Source organism: Nilaparvata lugens, chromosome 3 (genome assembly GCF_014356525.2).
Source record: "Nilaparvata lugens isolate BPH chromosome 3, ASM1435652v1, whole genome shotgun sequence".
Lineage (NCBI taxonomy): Eukaryota > Metazoa > Arthropoda > Insecta > Hemiptera > Delphacidae > Nilaparvata > Nilaparvata lugens.
Window position 1 is genome coordinate 17548671 of NC_052506.1, and position 22879 is coordinate 17571549.

Sequence of the window (22879 nt, forward strand, 5' to 3'; positions counted from 1 at the left end):
TTATTAATTTCTACTGCTATGGACAGTTTTTTTACTATGTATTAAACATGTATGAAAATACTCTTGTTTATTTTTCCATGGTTATTCCTCCTGGTAAAAATGTTATCACAAATCACTTGAGATTTATTTTTCTTGGTTCTAGTTGTTTCCCATCTATTTTGGTACAAAACTTACATTCTCCATGTAAGTTTGCTTCAAAATTCACATTTAACCAAATTTTGCTACAAAACTCACACTTTGTGTATTTTGAAGTTAAATTCCTGTTTTATTTAGTTCAACAACTTATTGAAGCTGTGTGCAAGTAGTTGGTATAGTTTCAAGCTTTGCTTGAAAAAATACTTGCAACAATATCCTTATTTTATCATCATGAAACAGTTTTTTGCGGTTTCCCAAAAAATTGGAAAAGTGGAGAGTGTGACTTTTGCATCTAGGCCCCCTCAATTCTCTTATTCATTCCAAACAAAAATATCCTTGTTCTGCTCAAATGCAATGAATTTAAATCTTATCGAAGAAGTAAAAACTCAGTCATTCCCTAATCGCGCAACTTCTTCGCAGCTTGTGATCTTCTCAAAGGTGGTTGTAGATTTCCGTCATCTCTTTGCCTCTTGTACCACTCTATTTATTCTTGGCTCTATGCGAATAGCAATGGTGGCAATTGGTGTGGCGTGTGGCGATGAAAAATGGCAGTGATTGACAGTGTCATAATCAGAGAATTAGCTAAATTTCTAGAAATTTGAATTTTTTAATTATTTTCTATGTTTGTTTATTACTACTTATAGGAATGGTGAGTAATTTTGCTATAATTTCCTTTATTTTGTTTTAGGCTTTACTGTTTGATATCAATTGCATTTATAAGTGAAGTTGGGTTTCGAGGTTTGCCGCAATTGATTACCTATCTTATAAATTTTTGTTATTTAAATTTGTCTTTTTATGTAATTACAGTAAACAACTCACTCCAAATTAAACAATTTGATAGTTTTTATTGGCCAGCATTGTAAATACCTGTTGATATACATCTTCTAAAATGAAACTTATAGGTTATTAAATTTTGTTTTTTATTGTCTTGTTGAAAAAATGTGTTTTCTTGATTAGTTATTAAAGTTTATTCAATCTTCAACTTTTTAATTAAGTTACTTTCTATACATTGCTAATGCAAGTTATAATTTATTGATAGTTGAAAGGCTAAAACTAAAAATTCCATCAAACTAATTTCTTAAAAGCTCTTTAATTAGTGGGCCGTAAACTACAGCAAATCAACATTATTATATACCTTTGTAGGTTTCACAGCCCTATTATATTTTACAGTGGTTAATAAAGCTATTAATTTGAATAAATTTAACTATAACTAAGCCTAATAAACTGGTCAGTCGTTATGCGATGACATCACTTAACCTCGGTTGAATAATGATCGTACAGTAAGTGAACAAAGCCCTAAAATTGCTAGTTTGGCGAAATATAATAGAAAATAGTTGATTAGGTCTAGCTGTTCAAATAGTTGAATAAGTAATTGAAATGCGCAAAGTTATTTAGAATATCACAAGTTCTAATGAAAAAATGAAATTAATACAAAATAACATGTCAAATGTTTTATATTCATAAGTTTACAAATAAAAAAGGGTTTGTTCTCTGAAGACTGGTATTTTTTTAGATTTATGAAAAATAATACTGTAATGAGAAGAATGCTCCTATATATCATGACTTGAAAAAATATATGAAACTCTCTGTTGGACAATTAAAAAGTCACATCTTGCCTGCAAGTTTCTAAGATCTGTTGCAATGTGTATTAATGCAGACATAATAATTATTTTCATTTCAGCAATAAACAGCAGGTGATCCGTGCATTGCACTGGGGAAAATGTTGTGGTGTAAAATGCAATTGTCTTATGCCAATGGAAAAATAGAATAGCCTATTATAATAATTTATTATTATGACAAAATTACGTGAATTATCTTCATCAGTTGAAAATTCTCTCTCAAAAAATATAAATAGAAAACAAAAATAATGTAATTGGTCTTAAACCCCCAACTTCCTATTCATGAGTAACTCGTGCTATCAATAACGCATAGCGTCACGGATTAAATTGGTGAAAGCTCTGTTTGGTTGGGCTTTTATCGTTGTGTAAACTTTGAATCACAAATTAAATTGATTTGTTTCATTAAATTAAAATTTATTGATTAATAAGAATAAAAATAATCCTCTGTCTATTCTTGGTAAATTCAAAATCTTAATGTAAAATTGCAAGTTTATCATAAGTGATGATGCTTCAATCATGTATTTCCAATCCCGTACATGTATAAGACAGAACCTTTCTTTATTAAAAAGATTATTTGACTTATAAGTATTTATTATAAGTACCAGAGGTACTTCACTTCAGTCATAATTATTTACCTCTGATCATGTTATTGGAATGAATGTTGTCTTATTCGTTTTCCATTTATGTTGCAGGTTTGGATTCAAATACTCCTCGGCATCGTATCATTTCTAATTTGCAATGAAGTGGCCATAGCATTTTACATTCCTGGCGTTGCTCCAGTGGAATTCAAAGCTGGAGCTCCAATCGAAGTGAAGGCTGTTAAAATGACCAGTACTCGAACTCAACTTCCATACGAGTACTACTCACTTCCTTTCTGTCGACCAAAAAATCGAACTATCTATAAATCGGAAAATCTTGGTTAGTGTAATATTTGATTTAGTATTCAAGTTTTGAGCATATGAATATGATTTAATTTGAATTTAGTTGCTCGTGTCTTCTACACTTTTTTCTTAGTGTTTCTTATTATTTATTAGACTACTTCAATAACCAGTGATGTAGTCTCAAAATTCACCTACAGCTAGCCCTCCTGGCAAATGAACCAACCCTCTCACTAATCAAAAAATTCCATTTAAAAAGTCAAAAACCTTCATTTTACGAGTCATAAACGTAAAACTTCATAGTCTGATTCATATTAATTCAATTTTTTGCCAAATGGTTATGAAAAATAAAACAAAATTATAAAAACAATGGACCAGAACAGACCGAATCAAAATTAGAAAAATATAACCTCAAACAATAAAATTACAAGCCTGCGCGACCACACCAACCAAACGAAACGTCTCAACTCGCTTCGCTGTGATCGCCAAAGTTTGGGCATGAAAGCTTTGGCTTCAACTCACTGCAATGAAAAAATGAATGTACTATCTACCCGCCACTCCTTCTTCGAGAATAACATTGCCGTTATAGGCGGCTGAACTATCGCTCGGAAAGAGCTAGCTTCACGTATTCGGCCTTGTCCCGCAACATCGCAAACTCTCAATTTGACCTCAAAAATGGTTTTCATACTTTCTACTTTCTCAAATAATAACCTACATCAACAATAATAATTATCTATATATTAAAGTTGGGCTTCGCAGCCAGCCTTGAGAATGCGCCAGTGACAATAACTGTGTTGTTGATTGTAGGTGAGGTATTGCGAGGTGATAGAATCGTGAACACACCATATGAAGTTCGGATGGCTGAGGATGTGAGCTGCAAACTGCTGTGTCACTCACCCGACAGTCCGATCCACTGGACATCTGAAGAGCAGCAGAAAGTCGTCAACAGAATAAATCATGAGTACTCCGTTCACTTGTGAGTTCCACTTCTCCAATTGAATGCTTGATAATGTATTTGCGAAAGTTTATTTCATAATCATACTTTGTGCGTACTTATCCAATTACGATATCTTTAAAAGTTATTCTTAATTCAACGAATATAAGAGGAGGATTATAATTTATTGATCCATTCCAAACTGTCACATAGGGCCGTTTGCACAGTCAAAGCTTAAACTCGATTTAATCAGCTGGTGGCTTAGACTCAAAATGAAACAAATCATAACAAACTAATTTAATCCAGTTTAAAATGAAATTTAGTTTAAACTGTCACTGTGCAAACGTCCCTTAAACGAATGACTGTATCATTAATTCATTCATTCTCCATGTCAGTATTTAAACGAAAAAATAGTGCATTTATGACTTGTAAGTAGGATTTTAAAGAATTATTCTTGGGTTTTCCTTATCTAAATAAAAAAATAGTGAACTACTAATATAAATGACTTGTGAGTAGGAGTTTGAAGAATTATTCTTTGGTTTTCCTTATTTGAAACAGGCAATATCACTCATAACTCCGCTTGTCGTGATTGAATATGACTCCGAGTCGTGATTGAATATTCATAATTTTTATACTCATAAATTGTCCAAAACTTTTAAAATTTCACTCTATTAATAATGACTTGTGTATTTTTAATATTTTTATACTCATAAATTGTCAAAACCTTATAAAATTTTACTCTATTAATGTATGATATGTGACAAATATGACTTGTGTGTATGTCTGTAATTTTTCTTCATCTAGTAATATATTATTTGTCTTTGACTAATTCTAATTTATTTTCAGGCTTGTGGACAATTTACCTTGTGCTACCAAAGGCTCCTCGGACGATCAGTATGAACACGGCTACCGATTAGGGTTCACCGACAATGGAGCTTTCATCAACAACCATTTGAAATTGATTTTGCATTACCACACTGTAAATGAGTATGTATTTTGTTTGAAGTTCATTCGAATAACACTTGACTCTTTCTTCTGCATCTCTTTAATATTATTCCGAAAACTTTTATTTCCTCGATTCATTTTAGTTTTACTGATTCATTTTTCTACCTATCTGACTCAATCATAAATGTGAAGGTGTTCTTCTATCAACTCATACCCATGCACATTCCTGTATTATTAATGGGAGTGGGTGAGTGCACAACATTTATATTTGTGATTATTCGCGGAAATGTGTGACTCGAATTTCTAGGTAGAGAACCGGAATTATTTTAAACACTAAACTACGCTTCTTCCCAGATTATAATATTCTTCGAAATCAGAATTTCAATCGACAATTTTTGTAGATCTTGGGTAAAATCTTTCGTTTTAAGCTTCTTAATATCTATTACTTCAGGACTAATCCTAAATGTTTGTATGACAACTTGAAAACACATCCCAGGGGTTAATAATGCTATGCATTTCTGCTTCACAAAAATCCTTTGCGAAGCACGAGTACATACTAGTTATCAATCCAATTTAACTTATCGTTGGATAACAGTGTTTATTGGACATTGACATCCCAGGGGTTAATAATGCTATGTATTCCTGCTTCATTAAGATCCTTTGCGAAGCACGAGTACATACTAGTTATCAATTTAATTTAACTTATCGTTAGATAACAGTGTTTAATGATTGATTATTAACCGGCTACAAATGAACAAAATGAACTATTAATAAACACCAATCTGATGAACAGTCTTCTCTCAATACTAATGAAATTATAATATAAAAGATTGACTTACTGGTTCATCTATGAGAATCAATTTCTTTATTACATTAGAATTTTTGGGAAGTAATGCCAGTAGTTAATGCTAGTATTGATTGTGTTGCAGTGAAACGTATAGAGTGGTTGGATTCGAAGTGGAACCCCAGAGTATTGACTTGAGCGAGCTGAAATTTGAAGACGGCAAATGCGTTATTCCACCAACGAAGGAAAAAGTGAAGCCGCAACAGGTTGGTGGTGGATCCAGCACGATTGGTCTGCACTTCACCTATTCCGTTGAATGGAAGTCGTCGCCAGTGAGCTGGGCCTCGCGGTGGGACATCTACCTTGCCATGTCCGACGTGCAAATACATTGGTTCTCCATCGTCAATTCGCTTGTCGTCGTGTTCTTCCTCTCAGGTGAGACTAAGGGCTAAAGCATAGTGGAGCTGTGAAGATAGCTGCAAGCTTAGAGTATTGAAAATAATGCATGCATTTAAATAGGTTATTAGTTCCAACACTCTCAAGCTTGAAGAGCTCACAACACAAAATTTTCCCCGATGCAAAGCACGGGCTACCAGCAAGTAATCATATAAATTAGAATGTTGATCATTTATTCTAAATTCAATCGGTAAGCTCTCATAATAGCATTAATTCAAGTAATTAATTCTCATCCCAAAATGTGTTTCAGGCAAGTAAGAACTTACCAATATTGGAAATTAAAAAACAATGTATAATATTACAAAACTGAAATATCCTGCCAATAGAGGAAAATGTAGGCATTAATAAATTGTTCATCAATTACAACCCACACAATATAACTTCTAACTTGGATTCACTTCCATTACTAGGCTAAGCAATGTAAGTGAGAGAGAGTCCAGGGTAGAAATTATGTGGACTAGAGCACAGAGAGTAGAAACTCGTCAGAGTAAAACTGCAGAGAAAAGATAGTAGCCTATAAGAAAATATCCTATGCAATGTTCCAAAGTTTACAGTTTAACTCAAGCTGATAGTTCTTTTTCGTGAAGCTGTGTGACGCTGGTAGTCTCTCATACTGTGCCGTTCTCACACTCATCCGGCCAAAAAATTTGTTTGAACTTTGTAACGTAATATATACATATACCTTGGGATATCTTCTTTTGCTATTTTTCTCCATGGTTTTACCCTAACGAGTTTCTATTTTTATTTTCTAAATTTACTCTGCTTGAGTCCACATAACTTCTTCCCTGGACTCTCTCTCACTTATATTGCTTAGCATAGTAAGTGAATCGAAGTTAGAAGTTATATTGTGCGGTTTGTAGTTGTTGAAAAATTCATTGCATTCATTGATGTTACTGACCCAATATGTAATCAATTAAATAGATTATCATTTGTTTGCACAGGTATTCTGACAATGATAATGGTGCGGACTCTGCGCCGGGACATAGCGCGCTATAACGCCGACGATGGGATTGAGGAGGCACTGGAGGAGTCGGGCTGGAAGCTGGTGCATGGTGACGTGTTCAGGCCACCCCGCCACCCCCGTCTCTTCGCCGCCATCATCGGCTCCGGCATCCAGATCTACTTCATGGCACTCATCACACTGTGTGAGCCAACCACTCTACCTATCTCTCCTATTAACCGTTATGTCGCATCTACAGGGTTGGGCAATGAAGTAAGGAGGATTCTAAATAGCTGCTACATACTAATTTTTAAACGAAACCCCAATTATTTTTACCCAGTATGTACTTTGGATGTTGCCATTTTGATAATTAGAGTAGATTATGTTCGAAAATATTATAAAATCTGTTAAATGGCGTCAGTTTTTATCCATACAATTCTGTAGACATTGTGAGAAGTTGTCCATACTCTTCTGAAGCGTTGCACATGCTATCGATGCAATTTCTTGTGTTATTATCCACTCAGGGTTTCATGTGTACGTGTTTTTAATGTATACGTGTTTAGGTATCAAATAAAAAAAATAGTCACAAGATCCGGAAACAAGATTCCACTCCACATTTCCATGGAACGAGATGAGGTGTCCTGGGAAGATCTGTCTTAGAAATTCTATAGTTTCTCTGGTTGACATGTTGGAACCATTCAATATTTAGGAGTAATTTTCTCAATTGCGGCATTAAAAATCACACAGCATTGTTAGATAACAATCTGAATTGGCAGTGACGTTTTCTTGACAAGTGACGAAGGCCCATCATGGAATTTCGATTAATGTCCCATCAAACCGTTAATTACTTGATATTGCTACACAACCAGCAATTATAAACATAAACACCCAATCTTAAACCACCAAGGTTCCCTCTACGGCATATATGGCAAGATTATTTCCTGCACGGCACTCTGTCACCAACATCTCACAACGTCTACAGGAGTTTTTCGACAAAAACGGACGCCATTTCATACATAATTAATTTTACTACTAACTATTTTTTACTCTCTTACAGATGAGAAATTTGATTTTGTTCAAAAATGAATTTGTAATAGAAATTCAAAATCCTCCATACTTCATTGTCCAACCCTGTAAATTTTGGTCCAATGTCGGCCAGCGCCAGTGTGTGGATAGGTGATATGCCACCGCTGGCCTTAACTGGCGTTCGACCTACGTTTGACCAGGCTGGGTCAGCGACTGGGCCAACATGTAGATTCGGCATTATGGATGTATCTGGTTTATGGTTGCATGTAGTAAGAGACCATGTCGTCAGGATTGATTTAATTAATTATTTTTATTCATTGACATAATTCAGTGACAGATGAAACTATTGAATGTCAAGTGGCTTTGTTGATAATTTATTTACTTTTATAATATTTACTGTATATTCCTTCAATACAACTTTAGCTGCATACTGACTTGGGCGCCACGAACTCAGCTTTCCATCAGCTGATGCCATGTCATCTTACTGTTTCTGCACAAATATGAACACACGTATTCCGCTTTTAATAATAATAAATATTTTTATTGCATAAAAAGCTGTACAATTACAGATTATGGCAAACGTCAATTATAAAAACAAATAAAATACATGAAAATGATCAATGTCACAAAGTACAAAACACAAAAGTACAATAAGCTATGAACCACTGCTATTAATTGATAAGTGCACTATATTATTGAAATGTATCCACTAATTATCCATGTATTCCTTTACGGAATAGAATCCACCATTCAATAAATATTTCTTTAATTGGGCTTTAAATACATTTTTATTTGTTTTAATAGATTTCATTTCATTTGGGAGCTTATTGTAAAAAAATATTCCTTGATAAAATGGATTTTTCTTTGCTATCGCTAAATTAACATTAGGTAAATGATAGTTATTAGCAGTTCTTGTTCTATGACTGTGGATATTGCTATTAGTGTGTAGAAAATTATTATCAACGGTGCTAAGGATAGTCTTGTATATGAACAAAGATGGAAATGTGAGAATACTTTTAATTTTAGAATAATCTCGGCAGGACTGATATCTCGTCAGTTTACACATACATCTAATGGCTTTTTTTTGTAAAGTAGATATTTTTCTTACATTTCTTTCAGAAGAATTGCCCCAAACTGTTGCTCCATGCTTACATAATGTATGACTATGCTTACTATATCTGTATTTGTACAGAAACAGTAAGATAGAGATATAATAAGTATGGCATCAGCTGATGAAACGCGAAATTCGCGTGTTCGTGGTGCAAAAGTCTGTACGCACCTTAATATACAGTATAATATATATATAATAATGTATGCTATAGTTTTGATTATCATCATCCAGAATGTTTTTGCAGATAATTATATTCATGTATGACCAAAAAATGGTTAGTGATGAATCTCGTTATTCAATATTTTCGTATATTCTCATCTCACACATTTCCAGTTTTGTCGCGATTATAGTTTTTCGAGTATTTTTTACGGGATTTGAAACGGATTTTCAAACGGGATTTGATAATTGAAACGTGCTATTTCTTATGAATAACAATTTAAATTAAAATAAAAATTATCTACTCAACTCCTATTATTCATTGTCTTATTATTCTTATTCATTGTCTTCTCCCACTATCACTAGATTCTGTATTTTTGACAAAAATTTTGGCTTTATTTCTTGAAGTCGACACATAATATATTTTTATCAATTATCCATGAATAAATTAAAAAAAATATTGCGAGTAAAGTTTTGCCTTTTCCGATTATAATAATTGTATTGGGTGTTTGTACAAATACATAAATAAATGACTTGAATACAATTTTCTGTTTGTTGGTTACAGTTTTCGCGATGCTTGGAATGCTTTCTCCAGCTTCTCGTGGTGCCCTAATGACGGCCGCCATTTTCCTTTATGTCTTCATGGGTCTCATTGCAGGCTTCATCTCAGCAAGACTGTACAAAACTCTCAAAGGCAGGGAATGGAAGAGAGCTGCATTTTTGGTGAGATATTTTCAAGATTCCTCCAACAGTAACTTTTTAGACAAATACTTATTAAACTTGAATGGCATAAACAATTAATGGTTTTTGGACAAACTGTATTTTAATAAAGTGTATGTTTTCCAAAAACTGTGTTGAGGTACAACAGAATCCTTTTTATAAAGAATCTAAAATTTGGAATAATTGTAAAACTCAAAAATACCCTTGTGTCAACTTTTAACAAATTGAATAATTGATTGCTCATCACATGAAAAACGGATTTAGTTGTTATTGTTATTAGATTTCATGGTGATTAGTTCTGCAACTGGAAATATATCATCAGTGAGAGTTGATCAACATTTGAAGTTTCTTCAAAACATCATGTGTAATTCTCATTTCGTTCACTATTGCGCATTTTTAAACCATTGATCTCTACCTACATTACCTATCAAGGAAAAAGAACTGAACTTTTTTCCAAGATGGTAGATTTATTAGAAATTGTAATTAACCAACTGCGGAAATAGTATAATAATAATTACAGTTGTTCGAATATCCAGTGAAAGATATATAAATAGAACTAAGGACTTCTGCTACTGTAAATATTGACCAAATATGGACAGTTTCACTCAACGAATTTATTCCTGCTATCTACTTCTTCGGTTAATATTTGCAGTAGCAGAAGTCCATAATTCTATTTTTATAGCTTTCATTGGATATTTGAATTAATAATTATTAGAACTTTTATTTATTTTTCCGGTGCAAAAGTGCTAACGTGTTTACAATTTTTTATTCAAACTTGAAACTGTATTACTTCCAATCCATTTTCAACAAGCTCTTCCATTTATTTAACTGATCTATTTATTGCTACTCAATTTCCAATTAAAAATTGTGTGTATTTTCCCTATAGAATCTTTCAAGTAGAAACTCTCTCTCATTAAACCTTTTTATATTTACAGACAGCCACTTTCTACCCAGCTTTGGTCTTCGGAATCTGCTTCTTTTTGAACTTCTTCATATGGGGCAAGAGCTCGAGTGGGGCCGTTCCGTTCTCAACAATGCTGTCGCTGCTCCTGTTGTGGTTTGGAATTTCTCTGCCTCTTGTTTACTTGGGCTACTATTTCGGATTCAGAAAGCAACCTTTCCCACATCCGGTCAGGACTAATCAAATTCCTCGTCAAGTACCTGATCAAGTTTGGTACATGAATCCTTCATTGTGGTAAGTGTATAGCCAACAACTACTTGGCTATTCACCAACTTTTAAAACCTTGATTTTCCTTGAAATAAGCACTTGAAAAGAAATCTTACTATGTTTCGTCTTTCAATCAATTTGTTCCCTCAAGTTTAAATAATTCAACTTCACAGTTCAATTGAAGAGCCCTGAGTGCTTGGTTATTCGGTATATTGTTGCAGTATAATTTTATCCAAGAACTGTTATAAACTGTAGGAAGTTAACACTGGAATTTATATCAGAGCGTTCATAATTTTTATTTGAGCTACCTACAAAACTCATTTGACAGTGTTTTTCAGTAAGTTGCATAAACTTGGAGTAAGAAACTAATTGTTTTTTGTAAAAAAACTAATTACTAAACGTCAGTAATTTATTGTGAGATACTAAAATACTCTTTAATATGCTGATTGTTCTACTAGAGATGTACAATGTACATCAAGTATCTAATAATATGTGTTTGATGTTTTCAGTGTATTGATGTCCGGAGTGCTCCCGTTTGGAGCTGTCTTCATCGAATTGTTCTTCATCTTCACCGCAATTTGGCAGAATCAGTTCTATTACATGTTCGGCTTCCTCTTCTTAGTGTTCATTATTTTGGTCATATCTGTTTCTCAAATATCAATAGTAATGGTCTACTTCCAACTTTGTGGGGAGGTAAGTTACTTTTTCAATTATTATTTTTTCAATAATAGTAAATGATTCTCCTTCTTTAGTTTCAATGATTCGATTGGTAGGCAGCTTTCCATCGTTTTCTGTCCAGAGCTGTACTTTTCAGTTGGATGTAGCTCTCGATCCCCAGATCGTTGGTAACTTGCTTCAGATATTCTAGCCGGGGTCTTCAACGAGCTCTTTGTCCAATTATTATACCTTTCAGTATTCATAACGCGAATTCGTTGTGTCTAATTACATGGCGAAGCCAAGAATGCCGTCTGTCCTTCAGAATACGAAAAATAGATCGCTACCCCTCAACCCTTTGAAATGATTCCTCATTAGTTATTCTATCAGTCCATTTCAACTTGAGCATCCGAAAGCTTTAATAAGCTTTCACCGTATTTTGAGAAAAACTCCCAAAAATATTTATAAGTTAGACACCTGGTAACATCCAATCAATTTTTAAGCGCAATGTTTATTTTTTTTTTTTTTGCTGAGGGTCAAGCTCACATAAGCTCTAGGCTTGCACGTAAGTAATAGAGAGAATGATTCTGAGAGATGGTGCTTTAGCTTTAATTCTTTGATTTAGTATTTTAATAGGACTGCTTGATTGTTTAGTTATAGAAAATAACTCGTACTCTTAAAATATTTCCTATAATTTTAAATGAATATTTCAATGGTACTAGAACTAGTTATTTTCCATATTTAAACAAAAAATATATATAGCAGAGTCGGTTGAAGGCGCATCGAGATCATTTGCTCAGTAATCGAACTGGTGAACATAATATATAGCATACACGGTCATTTTTCTCAACGCTTGATAGTTGCATTTCACAAATATGTAATTCAGATTAACTCCTTCATTTTTTCCCATACTTGCTAATATCGAACTTTTCCAAGTTATACAAAAATCATTTATGAGCTGCATTCAGTGAGATTTAAATACTGGGTTAATTAAAAATTATGAGAACTAGAAAACCATCCATATTCTTTGTTGCAAGCTACAATATATACCTTATACTTGAACAGAATTAATATTATCTTATTACATTATGTATCAGTTTAATGATTGTATTTTTTATTTACAGGATTATCATTGGTGGTGGCGTTCCTTACTTGTGTCTGGAGGCTCAGCTCTCTATGTGCTGGGCTATTCTGTTTTCTACTTTATGACGAAACTTGAAATCACCGAGTTCATCCCCACCCTTCTCTACTTTGGCTACACTGCTATCATGGTCTTCACATTTTGGATACTAACGGGCACAATTGGATTTTTCGCAGCATATGCCTTTTTGACCAAAATTTATGCTGCAGTTAAAATAGATTGAGTCTATTGTAAGTGAACTTGCATAGTGATGACTATGTCGTTTTTCTCTGGAACATTTAAGTATTCACATTATTCTAGGATTAAAATAATGTGGTGCAACATTATAGTGTAAATAATCACTTTCACGATTAATTTTTTGAAATGTTATACAAAGAGTAAATGTAAGTAGATTGAAGTGTACTATAATATTAACGTGACTAATGTATTTTGTAACACTTATTGCTTGCTTTAATTGCACTTCAAATCATGGAAATTTGTTTCCATTCACTTCTTAAATTCTGTTAGTAGTTTTGATAATATGTTTGATGATCATGGCCGCCCCGAAATCTACAATCTACATTGAAATGAATCTTACAAGCAATTAGATCAATAAATTTCAGACTGATTTGCATTTCCTATTATTATGGATGTAATATTATTTGAATTTTTAATACAATAATTTGTAATAAATTTTATGTTTTCCATTTTAGTAAACCCCAAATTACATTTATCAAATTATCGATAAAGAATTGAATGATAATTGAATTCCATGGAATTTCGTCTGTGGCGGAGATGATGCCCACATACGTTTTAGACTTGTCCTTAGATGATGAGTTGGTGTCTTTTCCTGTTTGTTGAAACTTGTTTTCAGTAAATTTTTAATTATCTAATTTCAATCACATAAAGAATCAATATTCTCTTCACAATGCAATTATCGTAAATAAAACCTATTGGTCTTAATATTATCCCATAACTACTTTCAAATGTTTCAATCTATCTCCCTTTGTGATAATTTAGAGATCACTTGGAACTTGGCATCACAGAGGAGAAAGTAATGGTTTCAGAAATTATCATTTATTTACGAGATCAATTTTTGTCATAGAAAATCGATATATTTATTGAAAACAATTTTTGTCATAGAAATCGATATATTTATTGAAAAATATCATAAAACGTATGAAAATCCATAATATAAATCCAAATAAGTGAATTATTTAATATTTCAAAGTCAACTCCACTTCAATAAATTATGTTGAAGAGAATCAGTCAATATTTTTTTTACTTATCGTACCAGGAATAAGGTGCGAATTTTTCAAGCCAATAGTAATTTGTTTAGGCTATTAGTTTATTTCAAAAACAAAAATCTCATTCAAGTATCTCAATGCAATATTTTAATAATCGTAATGAAATCCAATTTCTTTCCAAGTGCAATTGGCTGGGAGATTGCCATAAAGTAATTTTAATTCCTTCAGTAGGAAGTAAATAATTCCTATGTAATGATGGCAAGATAATTTTTCATATTGTCATCTTATTTTTCTTTGGTTACATTTGTAACACTATAAATTGTGATCTAGAATTTAGAATAGTTGTATGCTAATTTCTAACTTCAAAAAAATATTTATTATAGGCTAAAAAATCATAAAATTATAATTCTATCATAAGAGATCCATGGTTTTATTTTAATTTTTTATTGCAGCTCAAAATTTTGAATTTACTTAAGAAGTTTCGTTTTCAATATGTAAATATCAACTACTAGTATTGTCATCTATTGTATATATGTAATTTTATGGTATCTATTTAATCTCATTATTGAAGTTTAGTCTTCTGTTTTGTATTATAAAAATGTTGAGGAGTGAATAAATTTGTATTTAGAATGTGTTTACTTGATGATAATACCTTATTCACATTCAATTATAATATGTAACAGTGCAATTCCTTAGCGGCATATCGAGATGCGCGGCTATAGCATGGTTAGCCCCTACGGCTAGAGCACAAACCTATAAATTCATTAGATTAGATTATTCATTGAATATGAATGGTAAAAGCATCGTAGTAGCCAACACTTCTAATTAATCTGCCGCCATAGCGTTCATACAACATACAAATCAAAATACTCCAGCCACTATATACATTGGTGCTTGCAATATAATTAGATTGTAGTTATTATTTTTTAATATATTATTTGGATCAGAACCAATGAGAGAAGCTCAGAACCAATTTTTTCATGCAAAAATGGTGGACCAAAAACCTCGTATTTTCGGTTCATTTATTTTCGCCAAATCCAGTGATCGAACAGGAAATTTGCTCTGGCCGTTTTTGATAGATTATAAAATTCTAAATAAAATGAGATCATTCGAAACTGTCTATCTCCAATAAGTACTGAGTTATGATTTTTCAAATAGGAGTAAGATTTAAAAAAAAATTAGCTTTGATTAATTTTAGTTTTTGATCAATATCTTCCGATTGTTACTATTTAGATGTATAATTCAAAATCCCTCTGGGCGTAATTTTGTGCTCTACAATCCAAGGTCTATAGAAACCTTTATCTATAGACCTTGCTTCAATCTGAGACCAGGTAGAGCGCTCTATATCATATAGAGAAATCTATATCATATAGATTTCCAGGTACACCTGATAACAATGCGCCTTGTATTGTGAAAAACACCTCATTTTTAGCTTCAACAATCATCACCAACTAAACTGTCCTCACATTGATATTTCGCACGATGATATAAGTTCATGAGACTATGCTCAATGAGAATCAACCGTTAGAAGCACTTCATTTTAATATTTCCTAGTGGAGAGAAGCGCATATGACATCTCAAGTATAAAATTTTCAAACACTTATAACTTTTGACACAATGCTCGGATCTCATCGCACTACACTTCCTTCTTCTCAGCTCGTCAAGGCGGTTCAAAATCATGCATCATAAGTCAAATCCGGTCGAAAAATGGAAAATCTATTGTTGGGTGTAGTATCTATAGGTTATATCATAGAGAAACAATAGCGTAATGCTATTGTTTCTCTATGGTTATGTGCTCTAACAGTGATGGCTCTAACCACGCGTCTCGACTCTCGAGACGCCTGCTTATAGCCGCGCGTCTCTAGATGCCTCGAAGGAATAGCACCTCAAACAATATCTTATCGATCACACATTCGATTCATTCAACTATGAGCTGCTTTATAGAAATATACAGAAGTTCCATATAGTACAGGAACAGATTACGAGTATCTCACTACTTTCAACACAGTCATCTAGTTGGATTCCATCTAGATAGCCTCAACTAAATTACTTGACCAAGGTAATTTACCCTCAAGCAGGCCAGTCACTATCCGCTTTCTTGTCCAACAATGTTGGACCAGTAGTAAGACCACTAGTCGGATCTTACACTACTCACGCTCCGACTGGTTGTCCAAGAGCTGGTCCAACATCCCCACTCACGTTCCAACTCGACTCTGACTAGGTGGCTGACATTGGGAAGTTGGATGAGTCGGGTCAAATTGGACAAGAAATCAGATAGTGAATGGCCGCTTTAGGATGTCTCGGCCTCAATAGATTGGCAACGTTACAGAACTAGGTTCAGTAACCTGTTCAGACCGAGAGGCAGGAAAGTAGTTGAAAGTGATTGAACTTTAAAAATAGATCGGGGTCTATACTTTTATAAGGTTTACCTTGCCTTACTTTTTGTCTCACTTTTATAAGGGTGCGGCCACACAGAGCCATCTGCGATTCTGTAGGTTTTTATCTCCGAGATATGCGATCTAGATTTAGAAACCATCTCCCTATAGATCGCTCTCTGTTAGGCCGCACCCTAGACTCCTGCAGGTTGCCATTTCACTTCCTTTGTTTCATGGTAACAATAAAATATTGTAACATCGATAATGTTGAACCAATCGAGTTTTCTTCTCAAAAAAAATTAATGACAAGTTACAGTCAAAGTTTTAATAAAATTTGGTACGAACATAATTTGATTTATACAATCTTTATTATTGTTAATTTTCCAATGATTTAAATTCAGAATTGTTAACGCTGCTCGCAATCAATACAGTTTCAAGATATGTGATTCAAAGTAGTTCTACTTTTACAAAGAACTGCAAAAACACGCAGATATAGTAAATATGACGAACTTCATTATTTTTTGAATACCGTAGATTTGAGTGAATGAAGAAATTCATAATTAATTGCAATTCAATTTTTTTAGAAAAATATTCAAATTAGGTCCATTTAGAGTGGTAGTTTTCAAGAGGAAATTGGTTAATTCGATAAGGTGACGGGTGACTTGCTCGTTAGCCACCGCCACCACCCAATTCGTCTTCATATTGTTTACGGAAGCAGTCACCAACTGGAAAGAAGTCCCAGCACCTCTGTTGGTACATATTCCACACATACGTTTCTTGACCAGTGTACTCTGTGTCTGGCTTGTTGATTAGATGCATGAGGAAAAACCTGTGAATTGAGAACGAATTCCATATCAGAATCAACATTTACATCGATATGATGGAAATTTTCATGAATAGTATTTTTCATGCTCTCTCTGAGATAGATTTATATAAAAATAATGATTATTTCTGAGACATAAGAGAACAATAATTATAATGAAACACTGATGTTGTCTAGAAATATCACAAATTTATTGAAAAATTCATCAACACAAATTTCGTTATCTCCAGTGAGAAAATTGAATTCAATAAATTCGTAATATTTCTAGACAACATTCCAGGGTTTCATTATAGATAAATATCACTACATCTCACAAACAACAGTATCTGAGAACAATAAGACACAACAGTTGTTGATGATACAATAATTGATGCATTTATGAACTTTAAAATAATATTGAGTTGAAAAGAAAGATATGCAAGTTCCACATAAATCATGTTTATTTTAAATAATTCGTAATTATGTGGAACTGACAACATCTCTTTCATTTCAACTTAATATGGAGGAATTCTACATTTCTGTTCCTAGTCTAAATTTTGAATAATATATTTTTCGAAATTATCCAATCCACATGAGAGAGAAGACTATGTTCTCCTAATAATGTTAATTTTCCAGAGTAAGTTTCATCTCGAATTCGATAGGAGTGAGATTGTGAAACTGGTAAACACAAATTAGAATCACTAACATCTATGTCTCAACTTGACATGGCAATAACAAACAAAAGTAGGCTACCGTCTATAATATATAGATGGATCACGACGAGCTCTGGATTGCATACTATCATAGAGAAAAGATACGGTAGCATAAGAAGATGGTATAGGTCGTTTATGTTACAAATTTCAAGCTGACTTTCTATTAATTCAAGCCAATTCACTATCTTTTCTGGCCGGGTAAGAGTGTAAGAACGGCACAACATGGAAATCTATCGGCTTCACGAAAAAGAACTACAAGGACTTAGAAAGTCCGACTAAAGTTAAAAGTGAAATTTGGTACATCAACGCTAATGCTATCTAATACTATTCAGAAGTAAGAGAGCTCGTCGCGATTCATATAAAGTATAATAATGCTACTGTACTTACATGTAATTAGCAAGATTATGCTCTTGCTGTACATGAGTGTCGAAGCCATGCGGCACTTTATCAAAGTAGTCTTTGCCAATGCCGCAAATGAAGCAGTTGGACTCCATGTCCTCCTTCACGCTTTCCAACTGATCTCTCAGCTCACCAAAGGCGTCAATGATCAAACCTGTAGTCACACAACATAATTAGTTTAGCAATCAAGCAATCATAGAGAATGGAATCTAAGACCAAACATAGGCGTTCAAGTTTGATTATCGACAAAACCATACATGAAATACATTTATATTAAAAAGCAGGACTGATCTCGTAAAATATTATATTTTGAAAAGACAATTTTTCAGCTAAACATGATATACGGTACTATTTACCTACAATCTTCAAGACCAGGCCCGGTTGCACAAAAACCAAATGTTAAATTTTAATTTTTTCAAAAAAGTCTTCTCTGATTGGTTCTCGATGCATTTTCAATTCAATATTTCAATTCAACAAGCTTTTATGCAACCAAACCTTAAAGTGAAAACAAACTACACTAATTCAGAACTCACACGGCCATGAAAATGTTTCAGCTAAAAAGTTGAATCATTTAGTTTAAATATTTGTATATAGGGAGGGCTCAGACAAAAAACCACAATTACTAAGAATTTCAAACGAGATGAGTTCAAATAACGGAGGTTTATTGCTCCTACCAGATTAACCATATGCACAACAAAATTACTTGCTTGCTTTAAGTACTTCTTTTCAAATTGGATCTGAAGTTTTGTCCGTATGTCGGAGCTCCTATTATAAAATAACTACATTGATACTATAGTTTCATTGTGTTACTTAACACATTCCAAGATAATATTATATTGATTTTCCAGGTGTACATTTCTTCTGAATGAACATTTTCATTCCATACTCGTATAATTGAAATGTTTACAAGCAGTTAAGTCAAAACTCAATTTAAAAGTACATCGACCATTAGAAAAATTTATTATTTTTAAATAAGGGCCTCGAAATTGAGAAACGTTTAGAAAATTTTGAGTTTTTGAGTTGAGTATTTGAAGAGTGGAAGTGAAAATCTATATTTGTTGGGAAGAATAGTCGATACAGTAGGATCCATGTTCGACGATGTTTGAAATTGTCAGAAAATCGGTAAATAATCCAATTCCCTTGTCTACAGTCAGTCTATGAGATCAAAGTTATAGGTTTAGGAACAAGATACTAACCCTGAATGATGGCCAGCAGGATAACAATGACAAAGAAGAAGAAAGTGATGTCGAACATGATGCGATAGACTTCATAGTCATCGCCATCGGGTGGCTCGATTTCATCTCCAATGCCTCCACCAGCTCTCACTCCTTTGTACAAGTGGAATACGAAACACTGCAATTGCAAACAAAACAGCATTAGGCTACAAAGACATGTAATCATCAATATGGTGTACAAGGAGGTAAAAATCACTCAATTGCAGTGTCGTCTCTTATAAAAAGCATGAAGAGTTAATTCTCCAAAAATTGAAATACACTTATGGATAGATGAAATATTTCATGTCATTTGTAACCATAATGTAAATTTCGATAACCAACAATAATTTCGTTTTCTCAGGCTTAAAGATAACAAAATTTAATTCTTTAATTATTATTGAACGAAAATCCCAATTAAATGCTATAAATCACCCCGAAGACTTCTGCTACTGCAAATATTGACAACAGGGTAAACAACATTTGAGCAAATGCAACTTGCAATTTATTTCCATCTGTAGATTTAATTATTTCGTTGTAACGAGATACTTACTGTATAAGGTACTGTATAAGGAACCACATTTCACAAATAATGGATTAACCTTTTTCGGCAATATTCATTGAATAACTGACGAACTGAGACGTCAGTTTTTCATCTCTGCTATCAACTATATTGTATTATAGATCACGTTTATCTGTATCATTGACGAGAAAGTACATTCAACTAAAATATATTATTTTTGAAAGTTTATAAGAAAGTTGTCTACTCACTGTTAACATATCGTGACACTTTTTATCAACTTCTTCATCTTCTTCTTGGACGTAGAATTTGCGGAAGAAGTTGAAGGCGATGACCGTGTAGATGTACACAATGATTGTGAGAAGCATCACTGTCAAGACCAACTGTAGGCAAAAACAATGAATGAGTATAAAATAGACTATTCAAGAAAATGAGCTTCATTGCAAAATGTTGCTCATCAGTTAGAGCGAGAAAAATGAATAGAATTGAGTTTTCTCATTTGAGTTTTCTTCTTAAGAGCTGTAAAAAACTATATTTGAAAGGAATATTACAATTTATTCAACCTCTATACCGTATACCTATTTCCAAGACATTACCAGTTTTTAACTGAATGATAGTTTATTGGAGTGTGATTAAAATTCATCAAGATTGAAATTTTTTCATATTTTATAACATTTGTGCACAGTATGAGAAGTGAACTCAATTGAGGACAATTTAAATGATATTTCTCTTCTCATAAACACATACTTGGTTGTTAGTTTCTACCAAATTAGCAAGCTGCGAATAAATTTCCCTGAAATTAGTTTTTACTCATATATACTTAGTTCAACTTGTTAAAGTTGACATTGGTTATCAATGCAATGCGAATGTTATTCAATCCTTGACAACACGTGAGTTTTAATATTTAGATGTACCATATACCTACTCTTACCTAGTTCCTTGCTTTGAAATATATTTTACCTGTTTTCCATTGTGAGTTACAGACTGCAAGATCGTTCTCAACGTTTTAAATCCAACAGCAACATCCAGCAAATGGGCAGCGAAGAAGAAATTATTGAAGTTTCCAAGGATAGAGAATATGAAATACCATAAACTGTATAAGAATGCCTGTAACAAAATTATAAAATATTAATATCGAATTGATGGAGTCTTAAGAATATTGTAAAATAATACTGACGTTCTTTCTAGTCAAATTGATAATGAATTAAATTTTTCGAGAAGAATTCGTGAAACTAACCTCATTGATTTAAAACCATTATTGTTTTGTAGTCAATTATCATAGGCTTTCATATTATAGAGTAGTTTTCATACAGGCCTAATAAGTTTTCATTATTATAGTGTTTTTCGAAAAAGATTCAATCACTGCAGTCAATATTTTATCAAAATGTTTCCCATCTCAATTTCAATAAGAAAATCAGTTTCTGTTAGATTCCTAAGCAAGTGACAATAAAAATTGATGTTGTATACTGTAGACGGCTCTATCGATTTAAAAGATTCCTATACCAGAAATCAATTTATTGGCTTCTTCAGAATAGTATTGAAAATGGATATAAAATTTTATTTATAAATATTATTTAAGAACTTACATTGTCCGTTATTGTCACGCCAGCTTTCCAGACTTGATAGCGCCAATCGATATTCAATATACTAGAATGAAAAATGGTTCGATTATTTATCATTAGAAGGAAATATATCTATCAATTATAGTAGAAGTGCAAGAAAAGTTAGTATGATACTACATCGGATGGAAACTTCCTGAGAAAATAAATAAATAGGAAAACCTCAACTAGCGTAAAACATTATTTACATTAAAAATTTAAATTCTTGCAAGCTTTTCCTTCTCCTTTCATTCTTTAGACTCTTATCCAAGATTTTATATATTGCACTGGATTACGATTATACTGATTTTCAAGCTCGCACCTATTCCATGAGTTTTTATATTTTTATAATTCTGATTTACTTTGAGGATTTTTTGGATTCTACAGAGTGAATGCAACTCGTGCCCAAAAGAATATTGATACAAATTTATTGGTGGAGACCCAATCTGAAATACGGTAGATTTGTTGGAATCACTTTCTCAAGCTTCAAGATCATGATATTATATTTCCTCTCCACACTCTCACATTTCACTTTCCATCACAATATGAACTTATCTGGATAATAAATTACGAAGTACCTATAGGAGAAAATTCACATTAAAATTATAATTCTTAATGAGTGCATACGTGTCTGAAAAGTGTGTCTATACAGAATTACACATGATACAAAGATTTTAATCCTGATTATCAAAGTTATACTCACAAGTTGATGATTCCAGTTCCTTCTTCGGTCTCTTGAGAGCTGAACGATGTCTTTTCCATACCCAGTAGTGTGCTTATTGAATCAAAGTCGTACGTTTCACTATACTTTTGCCTGACCTTCTTCTTCACAAATTTATCCCAATAATTGACAGGGAAAGATCTGAAAATTATGTAACAGAATTAGCGAATTCCATAGGTTTTGTAATCTATTTTAAAGCAATTAGACATTTTCATTTCATAGGTATTCAAATATATGTATTGAAAATGCAATTACTCTTATTGGATGTACTCAGCAGTAGAAAATTAATTACAGAAATCAATTCAAGCCAAACTTTCAAAGTTGTTCTTTAATTTTTAACCATTATGTAGAAATATTACAATAACTGCAATATATTAGTCTGAAAAAGACTTCGATAAGTTTTATTAGATAAATAACAACTTCACACTCCTTTCCTTTTGAAGAAAAACTTTATTATGATTAGTTAGGAAACCAAAACTAAATTATTATGGAATGTTTTAATCTATTATAACCACTGAATCTATCAAATGAATAATTTTTAAAATAAAAATGTTTGATCAAATCAAAATTTTATGTTGTATTCCCAATGATTGATCAAAGACCAGGGCCCGGATGCACAAAAGCCTGTTAAATTGTAATCATGATTA

At 32.8% G+C, this 22879-nt stretch overlaps 2 protein-coding genes across 2 annotated transcripts in view; one reads left to right on the forward strand and one right to left on the reverse strand.

Moving 5' to 3' along the window:
• Positions 1-649: 649 nt before the first annotated feature.
• Positions 650-14248, forward strand: LOC111049760 (transmembrane 9 superfamily member 4). The gene is made up of 10 exons (XM_039423138.1): positions 650-784; positions 2447-2672; positions 3440-3608; positions 4413-4553; positions 5441-5730; positions 6693-6896; positions 9550-9707; positions 10640-10899; positions 11382-11565; positions 12651-14248. The coding sequence occupies exons 1-10, from the start codon at positions 782-784 to the stop codon at positions 12888-12890; spliced, it is 1875 nt and encodes a 624-aa protein (XP_039279072.1). The 5' UTR covers positions 650-781; the 3' UTR covers positions 12891-14248.
• Positions 14249-16578: 2330 nt separating this feature from the next.
• Positions 16579-22879, reverse strand: part of LOC111058307 (ryanodine receptor) — a 149015-nt gene continuing 142714 nt past the window's right edge. Inside the window, exons 95-101 of the mRNA XM_039422722.1 lie at positions 22215-22373; positions 21500-21560; positions 20874-21020; positions 20165-20296; positions 19379-19535; positions 18171-18336; positions 16579-17097 (exon numbers count right to left, since the gene is read on the reverse strand). Of these exons, the coding sequence (XP_039278656.1) occupies positions 16938-17097; positions 18171-18336; positions 19379-19535; positions 20165-20296; positions 20874-21020; positions 21500-21560; positions 22215-22373 (982 nt within the window). The 3' untranslated portion in view covers positions 16579-16937. The remainder of the gene's footprint in view (positions 17098-18170; positions 18337-19378; positions 19536-20164; positions 20297-20873; positions 21021-21499; positions 21561-22214; positions 22374-22879) is intronic.

Bases quoted from the DNA above. Each gene is read 5' to 3' on its own strand.
- LOC111049760 (XM_039423138.1), top strand. The intron at 3,609-4,412 runs GTGAGTTCCACT...ATTTATTTTCAG, and splicing joins CATGAGTACTCCGTTCACTT to GCTTGTGGACAATTTACCTT. The intron at 10,900-11,381 runs GTAAGTGTATAG...TGATGTTTTCAG, and splicing joins TACATGAATCCTTCATTGTG to TGTATTGATGTCCGGAGTGC.